Below are 13,123 nucleotides of genomic sequence, written 5' to 3'. Positions count from 1 at the left end.
TGAACGGGTTGGGAAGCCTCAACACTAACCCTACCCATTTAATAAACGTGTTGTTCTGTATTGACCCATTAACGTATCGGAAACCCTTGACACTAATCCGCTTTTTTCGTGGCTGATTGTGTCGTATTATATGAATTATGAAATAATATTAGCCTTATTTAGTAAATTTATCAAAGTTCCCATAATTTATTAGGTTTTTTTTTCTTAGGTGGGTAGAGTCGTGTTAATTTCGTGTTATGAATCTTAACACTAATCTGACTTGTTTGAATTTACATGCCGTATCGTGTCGAAAACCCTTGACACTAATTCAATAATTTTGTATCCGATTCGTGTCATGTTGTTGTGTTGTATCAACTTTTGTTGGATCTACTTAAAACATACTTGTATAAATTTCAATTTTTATAAAAAATAAAATAAAATAAAAAAATCTAAGTACTTGTATATGAAATGGAGTATAAAACGTACTCAACACAATCGCACGATTATAATAACTTAAAAAAATATAAATGGGAGAAGTAGTTGGTGTAACAACTTCTTCCCCCCTGTAATTCTTTGAATAATCCAATCAGAAACAAAAACTTGTCTTGCACATATATTTGACATATCCCAAAACCCCTTACTTTCCGGGCGATATTAGCCTTTTGCCTTTTGGGCCGTTCTGTGTAATAATTGTAATGTCGCAACTTTTTGATACTCTCTCCGTGTTTTTTTCAAGTGATACATATGGACCGGCACATAATTTTAGGCAATTTAATTAATTTAAATAAAATAAGAGGTAAGTGAGGTAGTAAAGTATTAAAAAATTGTTAAAGAAAGATAGTGGGGTTAATAGTTTGTTGAAAAGTAATGAATGTGAGAGCAAAGATATAATAAAAAAGTAATAGTGGGTTTGGGTGGGGACCATGAGAGGAGAGAGATATAATATTTTAATGTATTGTTTTGCTAAAAAAGGAAATATATCACTTAAAAAATACGGCCGAAAATGGAAAATATATCACTTAAAAAAACACGGAGGGAGTAACTTTTTCTAATATCTCATCCTTTCAATTCTTACATACACATTGGTTGTGTCAAAAAAAAAAAAAAAAAATACATACACATTGGTGGGTTTATGGCCCAAATTACTTAAGCCCATTTCACCTTGTAAATACAAGACAATAATGTATAAGGAATAGTACTTTAACAATGGGTTTTGAATAGAGTGTTTGGGTTTTTTAAAAGGAAATCAGAGGGCGTTTGTTTAAAGGATAATATGGGTGGGGTGAGGATAAAAAAATATGGAAAAGAAAAAAAGTAGTGTTTGGTTATCACTAGTGTGCAGATTTATTTTTTTTTTTTTTTTTTTTTTTTTTTTTGGTGTTTAGAGAACCACAAGGGCAAGGGTGAGAATCGATCTCAGGATCTCCTGGAATCGGGAGGGAAGCTCTAACCACTTGAGCTATCCCTCACTCTCAGTGTGCAGATGGTAATTATCTCTCTTTTTTTTTTTAAATCTAAATTATTATTGTTGTGCATCATTTCCTTCCCTAAAAATAAGGCCAAAACTTATAAACAAACTTCTTTCAATAAAAAGAAATAAATATAAAAAAGAAAACAGAGAAGAAAGTAACAAATGTGTTTTGCCCCTAGACGGTAGGGATTCCGCTGTGGATCGAGTTTTGCAGGAAAATGTATTCTGAGGTGATGACAAGTGTACTTTTGGGATAATCATGGGGATTAGTTAGTTTATAAGTATAGATATAGATTTAATGTTAACAATTACTTTTGTATACACCCGGTTTTCAGTAATTTACTGTACATCGAGTTCACTTTTGTTAAATTTAGTATCACTTTTGTCAAATTTAGTATCACTTTTGTCAAATTTATCAATGAATCATAAATAACTCTTATATATGTTAGTGTAACTTTTGTGCATTTTAGTGTAACTTTTGCGCCTTTTATTGTCACTTTATAACGGATGTTCAGTAATTTACCGAACATCCGTTTTATTTAAAATTTTGTGTAATGTTAAATAAATCATTTTTCTATTAATTTGTTAAATATGAATAGGTTGAATATAAAAAGCAAATACAAGTCAATTTAAAAAAATGTCAAAGATTAGATAAAGTACAAATTGCAAGTACAAATCTTTTATTGAACTTTTTTTAAAAAGTAAAATACATTGCTGTTTCATTTAAGCACTTTTTGGGGTCTCGAATCTCACGCTGCACTATGAAGAGATGCAGTGTTAGTTTGTGCTTGAACAAGTTCGTAGATATTATTAGGAATACATATATCAGAGCCATTGAAGCAAGCAGAGGCCAAGATATTGTGGCTAGCTTGAGTAGGATGTGCACCATCCCAAAATAAGTATTTTTCAGGGTTTGCACATGGTCTCATACTTGCATAGCATGCTAGATGGCCCAATATTTGTCCGGTTACGCAACACGAATGGCTAACGTTGGTCATACCTAAACACATTCATTCAATAAAATTAGATATTGATACTATATTATAGGTTAGATAATGTACATAAAATTTTAAATTACACATTGACATGAATCTAACAAAATTTACATACCGTAATCTGTAGGATTATTAAACACGTCATTAGTGAGATTATATAATCTCCCAAGAGTGTAGAGGGAATCTGGATATTTTAAACCCAAATCTTCGAGCATGGGAGCAAGACGGTCATTGAACATTGTTGCATTCATATTTTTACCCTCATCACACCAAGCCGCATCGTAATCACCGGGTCTACGATATACCGGTAGACATCCAAGGGGACCCACCTCGAGAACTACTACCTTTCTGGCTCCCAATTCATGTAAGATCTGAATATTGTACAAAGAATTGAATAACAATATAAGATTTTTTATTAAATAGTTGTATCATTTGTTTAATTTTTTTCCCTTCTTATGCACACGTTTGACTATAAAGGACATGTGCCCCACCATAGTCATATTGGGTTTTATTTGATGTATAAAATATTCAATTGTTATATTTTTCACTAATGAGCAACAAACGATATGTATGGTCAAATGTGTTGTATTGGCAAACATGCATATTCCAAATGGAAAAAATCAAATGAGGACGGAGGGGGTATATTCTATTACGGAGTAGAATTGATTTATATACTCTATCATCATATTCGTGATTCAATACTCCATTGATAGTATACTTTAAGTTACCTTCAACTTCTCTGATAAACTATCGACAAGGGTTTGGGCAAAGTCTTCAGGAGAGTATTCTGGGCTAAGCCCACTAAAATAGTTGAGGAGATAATCATTGCTTCCGGCCCAAATGAGGAATATAGAGTTGCCCAAGTATTGAGATAGCTCTGTTGGGCTTTCGAATGTCAACTCATTATTAATTGTTTCCTGGAATAGCTCTAATTGTCCATCCAAATTCAAACAACCCTGCATTTGCAATTACCAATAATAAATAAATACTCGTATTAAATTCATATATATATATATATATATATATATATATATATATATATATATATATATATAAATTCACGTTTACACTAAACAATAAATAAATACTCCGTAAATAAATAAATAAATAAATAAATAAACTGAAAAATTCATAGGTAAATATGTTTGGCAAGATTCTCAATATTAAAGTGTCATTACATACCAAACCAGTACCAGTTTTTGGCAATATCCCACATCCTGCTGATGCGTAGGTGTAACCGTAGACCTGGCAAACAGGTCATTCGGGTCGGGTTCGGGTCGGGTCAATTCGGATCGGGTCAGTTTCGTGTCAAGAAATGTTCGGGTTGGATTCGGGTCGGGTCGGGTTAATTCGGGTTTCGGGTTAAATTCGGGTCGACGATTCGGGTCGAGTTCGGGTCGTGTCAAGTTCGGGTCGTGTCAATTTCGGGTCGTGTCAATTCGAGTCGGGTCAATTCGAGTCGGGTCAAATTCGGGTCAAAGTTGTCGGGTCAAGTTCGGGTCGAGTCAAGTTCGGATCGAGTCAACTTCGGGTCGGGTCTTTTCGAGTCTGGTTGATTCGGGTCAAGTCAACTTTCAGATCTAGATGTCAGGTCAAGTTCGGATCGGGTCAATTCAGGTCGAGTAAGTTTTCAAGGCCAATAATAATAATGATAATAATCGTGCCTAACAATAATAATAATAATAATAATAATAATAATAATAATAATAGTCTTAATCAAGTGGGACTCTTTGTAAATTGCAAAATTACACATTACTCATACAATTTATTTGTTTTAATCAGGTGAATATTTGTTTTAACATGATTCGTTTTATTATAAATTTATTGTTATGACTTATGGTCTCAAACAAGCTGTCTAGCATCTTTTGTCTACTGATCATTACTCATTTACTCAATTGTAGCATTTACTACGTATATCGATATATTAAGTGTACAACTAAACTAATACGTAGTATATCAAATTCATGAACTATACAAATATAGTAGGAATAGTACTTCTAAGATATAGCGTGATTGTCGCATAATGTATAGTATACTTATAAAATAAAAAAAGTCGGATTTTTTTTATGTGTATTGCTTTGTGATCAATCGCAGAACACTCGAACGTTATTGCATAGTAATATAGTATGAACTTTATTTTATATTTATATATAGTGAGATATTTGGATATAAATTTGAAATCACGTCGTTGATTCAAAATCTACAAAGTTACACTTAAAAATTTAGAGAGAATTTTTCCACCATAAACCATAATCAAAATTTTTACTTGAATACTTGATAAAAAAAAGTAGAGGATAAACTTCCCTCCAAAATATATCTAATTGAAAAAATAGCGGGAAATCTCCCTCTTTTTTTAGTTCAATAGTAACTTTTTAATATTTAGAAAAAAAAAAAAGTAAATTGTCTTTCTTAAGTAAATCAGTAACTCAGTAAGCTGACAAAAGGGTCCAAACTCCAAATTCCTATTCTCCTAAACAAAAAAAAAAGAAGACCCAAAGCAAGAAAAATAAGAACCCTAGAGGCTAGAACAGCCGTTTTCACCCATTCTCCATCTTCTCTTCTGCTTTTTTTTTTTTTTGAAAGACTTCATCTTCTGTTGAGAAGTTCTTAGTTCTCCTTCGTCACTGGTCACTAGATTTGCTCAACAGTTCAAGCATCTACTCCATTCTTTGTCTTCTCAACTCAAGTGAGAAATGTTAGGTAATTGTATATTTCTTTGATTCTTTTGTTAATTGGTTAGAACTTAAAAAATGGGAATGAATCTTGTTAAATTGGTTAGAACTTCAAAAATGGGGAATGAATTTCAACTGAAATTGGTTACAACTCAGCCATCCACATGATTGGAAAACAAGCACCTTAATTGGCTTAATGTATTTCAAAGTGTACTCACAGTTCTACAAATTCATCTTTAATTGGTTTCTAATGCATGTATCCTTTTTTGCATGTATATACCGTGCTGACACTTTTGGGCTTATGGCGTTTTGAACCATCTCAGAGGCAGAGCTTCCACAAGAGCAGTGTAAGTTCATATAATCATATTCATATATATTTAAACACTTAAAATTAGACCCAATTTTTTTGGTTTTTGATGGGTGTACATATAATAATTTGAATGAATTTTCTTTGTTCTAATAATTTTGTTTGCATATCACCTTTTGCTTTCATTTGTAGTTAATGTTGTTAGCTAGTAATTCAATATGTATGATTTTAAAAGTGAATAAAGCTGCTTTTCTTTGTATAAATGACATTATTTATACTTCATTTTGTAGATGTGGACTGGAATTTGTATCAAGAGCCATCAGAGCCAGAAGCAGATTTTGGTTCTTCACAAGAAGAAGCCACTCTGGTTCCACCAGAACCTGAATCTGCTACCTTAGAAAAGGTTGTGACCATTTGTGTACCTGATTCTGCTATTTTAGACAAGAGACGGAGCCCGGTGTGGAAGGAATTCCTCATGATTGACATGGTGGAATGTAAAGATGGGAAATCAAGATCAATTTGCAAACATTGTCAAAGCGCATCTTTCATTGCCAACTCCCGTTATGGTACAGGCAATATGAAAAGACATCTTGAAAAATGTAATGCATATCAGAATTCCTTGAAAAAAGGAGGAGCCACAGGTACAAATTTTAACCAACAAGTGTATAGAGAGTTGGTAGCTAAAGCCATTATAAAACATGGATATGCATTTTCTTGGGTTGAACATGATGGTAATAGAGCAATTCATGCATATTTAAATGCTGATGTGAAATTCATTACTAGAAACACCGCTAAAGCTGACTGTCTAAAATTGCATCAAACTTATAAGGCTAAGTTAAAGGCTGCTCTTTGTAAAGTCTCTGGTCGTATTTCTTTGACATGTGATATGTGGACTTCTTGTCAAACTGAGGGATATTTGTGTTTGACTGCTCATTATGTTAATGTTGACTGGAACTTAGTTAGTAGAGTGTTGAACTTCACTCACATTGATACACCACACACTGGAAAAACAATGTATACTGTTGTGTTGGCAATGCTTCAAGATTGGGGTATTGATGACAAGATTTTCAGCTTTACGTTAGATAATGCTTCTAGTAATGATAAAATGCAAAATTATTTGAAGGACACTCTACTTGCAAGAGGGGCTTTGTTGTGTGATGGTGATTTTTTTCATGTGAGATGTGCAGCACATGTATTAAATCTTATTGTTAAAGAAGGTCTTAAAGCTATTGAACATATTGTTGAGAAAGTAAGACTTTGTGTGAAGCGTGTTAAATTTTCCGAAGCAAGAAAAAAAGGTTTTCGTTCTTGTGTGCATTTAGTCAAGCTACAAGAAACCAAATCATTGTGGCTTGATGTCCAAACAAGGTGGAACTCCACGTATATGATGATTGATAGGGCCATTATATACCGTGAGGCCTTTGGAGAAATGTCTGAAGTTCAACTTTGTTGTCCTACTTCGGAAGAGTGGGAAATTCTTGAGAAAATCAGAGATGTTTTAGAACCGTTTCATGAGATAACTGAATTGTTTTCTGGAAGAGATTATCCTACCTCAAATCTTTATTTCGAGAATGTTTGGAAAATTCTCATGTTGTTGACAGATTTGGAGCATGACAGTGATGAAATTCTGAGAAACATGGCAATAGATATGAAAAGCAAGTTTGATAAGTATTGGTTTAAATTAGAAGATGATGACTATGGCATGTTGTTTGCATTTGCTGTTATTCTTGATCCTCGTTGCAAATTATCTGTTCTCAAGTTTTGTTATGAACACATGTTTGGAGAGGTAGTGGCCACCATGAAAGTTAACGAAATTCAGTATAACTTGGGAAAGCTTTATAAGCTGTATGTCCGAAATGAAGCATCACCAACATCAAACATTGCCACTAGTTCAAGGTGCAAATCCTCCACAAACACTTCATATGGGAACCGCAAGAGAAAATATGACTACTTCGCGGTAATTTTTATTATGTTATTTCAAAGTTATAGATAAAATGTATAGTACTTTACTTACTGTTTGTTTATGTTTTAAGTTTATTAGAGTTTGATTTATTATGCTTTTCAGTTGTTGTTAGTTATTTCATTTCTTGCTTCACTACTTGATTTTAGTTAATGCAGATGAATTTCTGAATTCAATAACCAAAGATCATATAGAAAATTAGGGAAAATTGTATATTATAATGTTTTTATGATTCTTTGACTATGCTAATAAGCGCTATGGGTGGCAAAATAGTCCAGGAACTCCAAAATAGAAGGGATAGAAGTTAGAATCCCTATTTTCTTATCTTGCTGCAGTGATAAAATACATATCATGTTGAGTAATTGTTAAAATATGTTCCTACTTATTAGCAAAGTTGGGTGGGCTTAGGATTCTTGATTAAAATAATGTAGTTGAGGCAATGATATATATTGGTTTAGAGCTCATAACAGTAGGATTTAATGGATTTATTATGCTTTTTAGTTTTCCTATTTCTATTTTTTCAAATCTGATCTCATGATATGTTTAAGTTTTCTTATTTTATTGGTTTCAATTTTGTTAGTTTCTGGATTTTAGTGTTTGATTCATATTTTGTTGTGTTGAATTCAGAAATATGATGATAAGGAGGCCTTCTCTTCACATGCTGAAAGGTCCATGTTGGATGTCTATCTTGAGGACCCTAAATTAGATCGAACAACGAAGCTTGATGTATTAGCTTATTGGAAACAAAATGAACTTCGATATAAAGAGCTTTCTTGTCTTGCTAGAGATATTTTGGCTGTGCCCCTAACAACCGTTGCTTCGGAATCAACTTTTAGCATAGGAGGTAGAATATTGAATAAATGGAGAAGCTGTTACCTTCCTGAAAATGTGGAAGCTTTGATAACAACTCGTAGTTGGATGTTTTCTTATGAATGTAAGTACCTTTTCATGGAGAAGTAAGAAGTTGATAGTTGATACTATACTTTATTTTTGCACCACTAATTTATATTTGAAAAATTAAATATAACATTTTGTTTTTATGTTTGTACCAAATGAAAAAGATGCATTTGTCGGAACTTATGTGGATTGGGCTACAACAACATCACATGTTTGATGTCGAGAATTTAGAGGGGTGGAGTATTGTAGTATGATTTTTAAAGAATATTAGTTTGTTTGATATTAGAACTTGTATTGTATTCGCTAAATCTTTGTTATTTTTTTTGCCTATTAGAACTTGTGCAATATATTAGAACCTGCTCCTTAGTTTGCTGCTGCTATATCCTTATGGTTCAGGACTGGTGAATGGGTTTTATTAGCTGCTTGTGACATGATTTGTTCATATATAAACTCTAATTTGATGTCAAGTTACAATTTGCTAACATTGAATGGGTTTTATTAGTTGCTTGTGACATGATTTGTTCATATATAAACTCTAATTTGATGTCAAGTTGCAATTTGCTAACATTATATGTAATATACGAGTTACTAATAAGGGATGCTTTGAAATTCATACATGTGCTTTAGTAGTTGTATAATTGTATTGTTGCCGGTGGACTAATTTTTATTTTTTAAAGCTGAAAGTTGACAATACATTAGTGCATTGAAGAAATATTGGTGTACTTTTGGGTTTTGTACTGATGTACTCTACTAGTCTACTCCTTAAAGATTTTATTGAGTAATTTTAATCTTTTCTCCTAACAAAATTATTCATTTTTGGAAAGTAGTGGTAATATAAATAATTATAATGTAATCCATTACACCATTTTAGAGAGAAATAAATTATATATATATATATATATATACATATATATATATATATATATATATATATATATATATATATATATATAATTAATTAGTCCTAAATTAGTCATTTCACGTATAACGATAATTATATTTCGGGTCAATCACATCAGGTCAATTCGGGTCGGGTTATTTCGGGTTTCGGGTCAATAACTTCGAGTCACTTCGGGTCGGGTCATTTCGGGTCGGGTCTTTTCGGGTTTCGAGTCAGTTCGGGTCAATCAATTCGGGTTAAGATTGGGTCGGGTCACTTCGGGTTTCGGGTCATTTCGGGTCGGGTCAAGTTCGGGTTTCGGGTCAATTTCGGGTTGGGTCATTCGGGTCGGGTCACTTCGGGTCATCGGGTCATGTTCGGGTCAACTCCATTCGGGTCGGGTTCAGGTCGGGTCGGGTTAGTTCGAGTTCGGGTCATTTTCGGGTCAATGATTTCGGGTCAACTTCAGGTTACGGGTCGGGTCATTCGGGTCGGGTCAATCGGGTCGGGTCAGGATTGCCAGGTCTAGTGTAACCTGTTTTTGACCTGCGTATTTTACGATAAGCTCGTGGGTTCGGCAATCCCAAATAGCCAGCTACACGTGAAAGAAACATACGATGTATTAAATGTAATGTACACCCAATGACATAATGTACCAAAATCTTAGTATGGTACTACACAAGTTACTGAAGGTAGCTAGAATGATATAAGAATATAAGATTATAAATTTATAATGTCGATATAAGATTTTTTACTTTTTATTTTATTTATTTTATTTTTGAAGGATTTGATATACGTTGTGTACACTCATCTAGTCATCTAACTCAAAGTACGGTAAAGTTTGTCATTTGTCAAGGTTATGTAAAATTGTAGATAATTATTTTTTTTTTATAGAGGTGTAAGTATTTCTGCATAAATCAAAGTCAACTTATTTATAATTATCTACGTATATAATTCAATCGTATATGCACCAACAAAATGTCGACTCATTTGGTAGTTTTAATTCCTTACCTCACATTCTAGAGGTTTGAGGTTTGAATTTTGTGAAGGTTGAAATTTAGTTACCAGGGTTCTCCATCCTTATCATAAAAAAGTAAAAAACTATACTATGTATATAAAATATTCGAAAGTATGCAAAAAAATCAAATACCTATAAAATCCGCAATAGTTTTGCCATCGGAGAATCTTCCGGTAATAAGGCCGTTTGGAAAGTTGACACCGTAAGGCGGGTAATTAGCCCTAGCAACCCAGGAATAGAAGTTGTTATTCCCAGCATCAGTTAATGAATCTCCAAAGACAAACAAGGCAGGAGCAAGAGGTTGTGAACTACATTCACTTGAGAAAATAGGGGAGAAAATCAACAAGGAAAGAATTAAAGCTAACATTTTTCTTAAAATATTATCTATTAACTATAAAGTAGCAAAGAACAAAAAATAGAAGTGAGGAATTGACTACTTGATGGGTACTTTCACTTAAGAATTTTAGTCCTTTATATAGCACAAAATTGCAATTAAATTAATCAAGTGTAGCTTGCATTACTAGCAACCTTTATATTTTTTATTAAATAGTATATTACATAATCTGATTTCGATGATACTTTCATTTAATTTCAATAAATGTTCAGTAAAAAAAATAAAAATCTGATGATCCATGCATGATATATTATATTTTGGGTTTACCTTTTCAATTATTATTTATTTCAATTGGTGTTAGAATACATGATATGATAATATCATATATTTTTTGGGGGGAATAATATCATGTATTTGGTTATTGTGCATATCTCTAATTTAGTTAAGTAAATATTTTGATGTATATCCTTAGCTTAGTTGTATTGGGAAAACTCAGAGGCAAGGTATTAATTGTGATGAAACTTTTAGTCCGTCTTGCTATTTCCCGATCTTGGCCTATTCACCAGCATGATGTCAAGAATGCATTTCTCCATGGTTATCTCAATGAAACAGTCCATATGCATCAACCCTTGGGGTTCCGCGACAAAAGTCACCCTGATCATGTCTGTCTACTTAAGAAATCCCTTTATGATCTCAAATAGGCTCCCCGAGCTCAGCGTTTTGCGGACTTTGTTGTTAGTATTGGTTTTTCTAACTGTAAATCTGATAATTCAGTGTTTGTCTACACACTCTACAGACATGGATTATATTCTGTTATATGTTGATGATATTATTCTTACAACATCCTCCGACACTCTCAGAAAACACTTTATGTCTCTTCTAGGCTCTGAATTTGCTATGAAAGATTTGGGACCCCTAAGTTTCTTCTTAAGAATTGCAGTGACTCGTCATGCATCTGGTATGTTCCTATCCCAGAAGCAATATGCTACAGAAATCATTGGTAGGGCCGGCATGTCTAACTGCAGTCCCTGTCACACACCTGTTGATACTAAGCCGAAACTTGGTGCATCTAATGACTCTCCATACGAGGATCCAACCAAGTATTGTAGTCTGGCCGGAGCTCTTCAGTACCTCACCTTCACCATATGTTGTGCAACATATCTGCCTTCACATGCATGATCCTAAGAATGAACATATGATTGCTCTAAAGCGTATATTACGCTATCTGCAAGGTACATTATCTCATGGTCTCCACTTGTACAAATCTTCTTTCAATAAGCTCATTTCTTATACTTATACTGATTGGGGAGGATGCCCTGACACCCGACGTTCTACCTCGGGATATTGTGTTTTTCTTGGTGACAACTTGATTTCTTGGTCATCCAAGAGGCAACCAACTCAGTCAAAATCAAGTGCTGAGGTTGAATACCGCGGGGTTGCTAATGTTGTTTCTTATTCATGCTGGGTAACTCTGGTTTATTGTGACAACGTGAGTGCTATATATCTCTCTAGTAATCCGGTGCAACACCAACGCACAAAACATATAGATATGGATATTCACTTTGTCCGTGAAAAGGTAGCTAAAGGCAAAGTTCGGGTCCTACATGTTCCCTCCCGTTATCAAATTGCAGATATTTTTATAAAGGGTCTTCCATGGGTCTTATTTACTGATTTTCGGGACAACCTTAGCGTACGTAACCCTCCCGCTACGACTGCGGGGGTGTGCTAGAATATATGATATGATAATATCATATATTTGGTTATTGTGCATATCTCTAATTTAGTTAAGTAAATATTCTAATGTGTATCCTTAGCTTAGTTGTAGCCTTATTTGTAGGCTGACATTTTGACTTGTATGATGTATATATTCCTCCTCTTCTAATGAGAATGCAACACATTGAATTCCTTCATTGGTGACCTAGCAATTTTTTTTTTTTTTTTTTTTTTTTGAAATGAACTTATTTGTGAATACATCTAAATAAAAGGGACAAAATTTTCCATGATCCATCTGAATTTATATGAGCTTATTATTGCTAATTCTTTCGTATATATAATAAGAAATCGTGCAAAATGATCACATGACTATGTCGTAGTTAGAACACGACTGTACCACATGACAAATTAAAGTAGAAACTATCAATGCATATACTTGTGAGTTGTGACTGTGAGACCATCGGAGATTATTGAGTCTTCATAGTCATGTATAGGAATATAGGATAAACACTAGCGATCATCCATAAATAATGTCAAGTCATATATACTTAAATTTACTTTTGATGTGTATTGCATATACGAAATATATGGAGTATATTAAGTTGACCACGAATAGGATTTATAATAGAATATATATACATACATATTACTCGTATTTATATTAAACAGGTTAAGGTTTGATACTTTGATAGTTTGATGTATGTTCTCCGTAGTTATTGAATTCACTGATTTCTTAAGGTCATAATTTCCCAAATCCCAATTATAGAATTTCTTAATTACTTTATCTTCTCACTTTAAGAAATCGTCCATTGCTAATAAACGGATAAGGGTTAGAGTTCTTTCAAAAAAAAAACAAAAAAAAAAAAAAGAGAGATAAGGGTTAGAGTTACTCCAACC

At 33.3% G+C, this 13,123-nt stretch overlaps 2 protein-coding genes across 2 annotated transcripts; one reads left to right on the top strand and one right to left on the bottom strand.

Moving 5' to 3' along the window:
• Positions 1–2,199: 2,199 nt before the first annotated feature.
• LOC145594751 (GDSL esterase/lipase 7-like) lies at positions 2,200–10,546 on the bottom strand. Its single transcript, XM_081651086.1, has 6 exons — positions 10,312–10,546; positions 9,699–9,756; positions 3,628–3,685; positions 3,174–3,401; positions 2,561–2,816; positions 2,200–2,450 (listed from the first exon to the last, which is right to left on the bottom strand). Exons 1-6 carry the CDS (start codon positions 10,544–10,546, stop codon positions 2,200–2,202), a joined length of 1,086 nt encoding a protein of 361 aa, XP_081507212.1.
• On the top strand, positions 4,760–8,344 carry LOC145596025 (uncharacterized). Its single transcript, XM_081652458.1, has 5 exons — positions 4,760–5,145; positions 5,441–5,464; positions 5,715–6,065; positions 7,215–7,381; positions 8,012–8,344. The coding sequence occupies exons 1-5, from the start codon at positions 5,139–5,141 to the stop codon at positions 8,342–8,344; spliced, it is 882 nt and encodes a 293-aa protein (XP_081508584.1). The 5' UTR covers positions 4,760–5,138.
• Positions 10,547–13,123: the final 2,577 nt, after the last annotated feature.

The sequence above is a fragment of the Chenopodium album genome, chromosome 19 (genome assembly GCF_948465745.1).
Source record: "Chenopodium album chromosome 19, dcCheAlbu1.1, whole genome shotgun sequence".
NCBI classification, from domain to species: Eukaryota; Viridiplantae; Streptophyta; class Magnoliopsida; order Caryophyllales; family Amaranthaceae; genus Chenopodium; species Chenopodium album.
This window is presented reverse-complemented; position numbering and strand designations above follow the sequence as displayed.

Bases quoted from the DNA above. Each gene is read 5' to 3' on its own strand.
- LOC145596025 (XM_081652458.1), top strand. The intron at 5,465-5,714 runs GTAAGTTCATAT...TTCATTTTGTAG, and splicing joins AGAGCTTCCACAAGAGCAGT to ATGTGGACTGGAATTTGTAT. The intron at 6,066-7,214 runs GTACAAATTTTA...TTGGAGAGGTAG, and splicing joins GAAAAAAGGAGGAGCCACAG to TGGCCACCATGAAAGTTAAC.
- LOC145594751 (XM_081651086.1), bottom strand. From the start codon at position 10,546: ATGTTAGCTTTAATTCTTTCCTTGTTGATTTTCTCCCCTATTTTCTCA. The intron at 3,686-9,698 runs AGGTTACACTAG...TTGCCAGGTCTA, and splicing joins AAAATACGCAGGTCAAAAAC to CGGTTACACCTACGCATCAG. The intron at 2,817-3,173 runs GTAACTTAAAGT...TACAATATTCAG, and splicing joins GTTTATCAGAGAAGTTGAAG to ATCTTACATGAATTGGGAGC.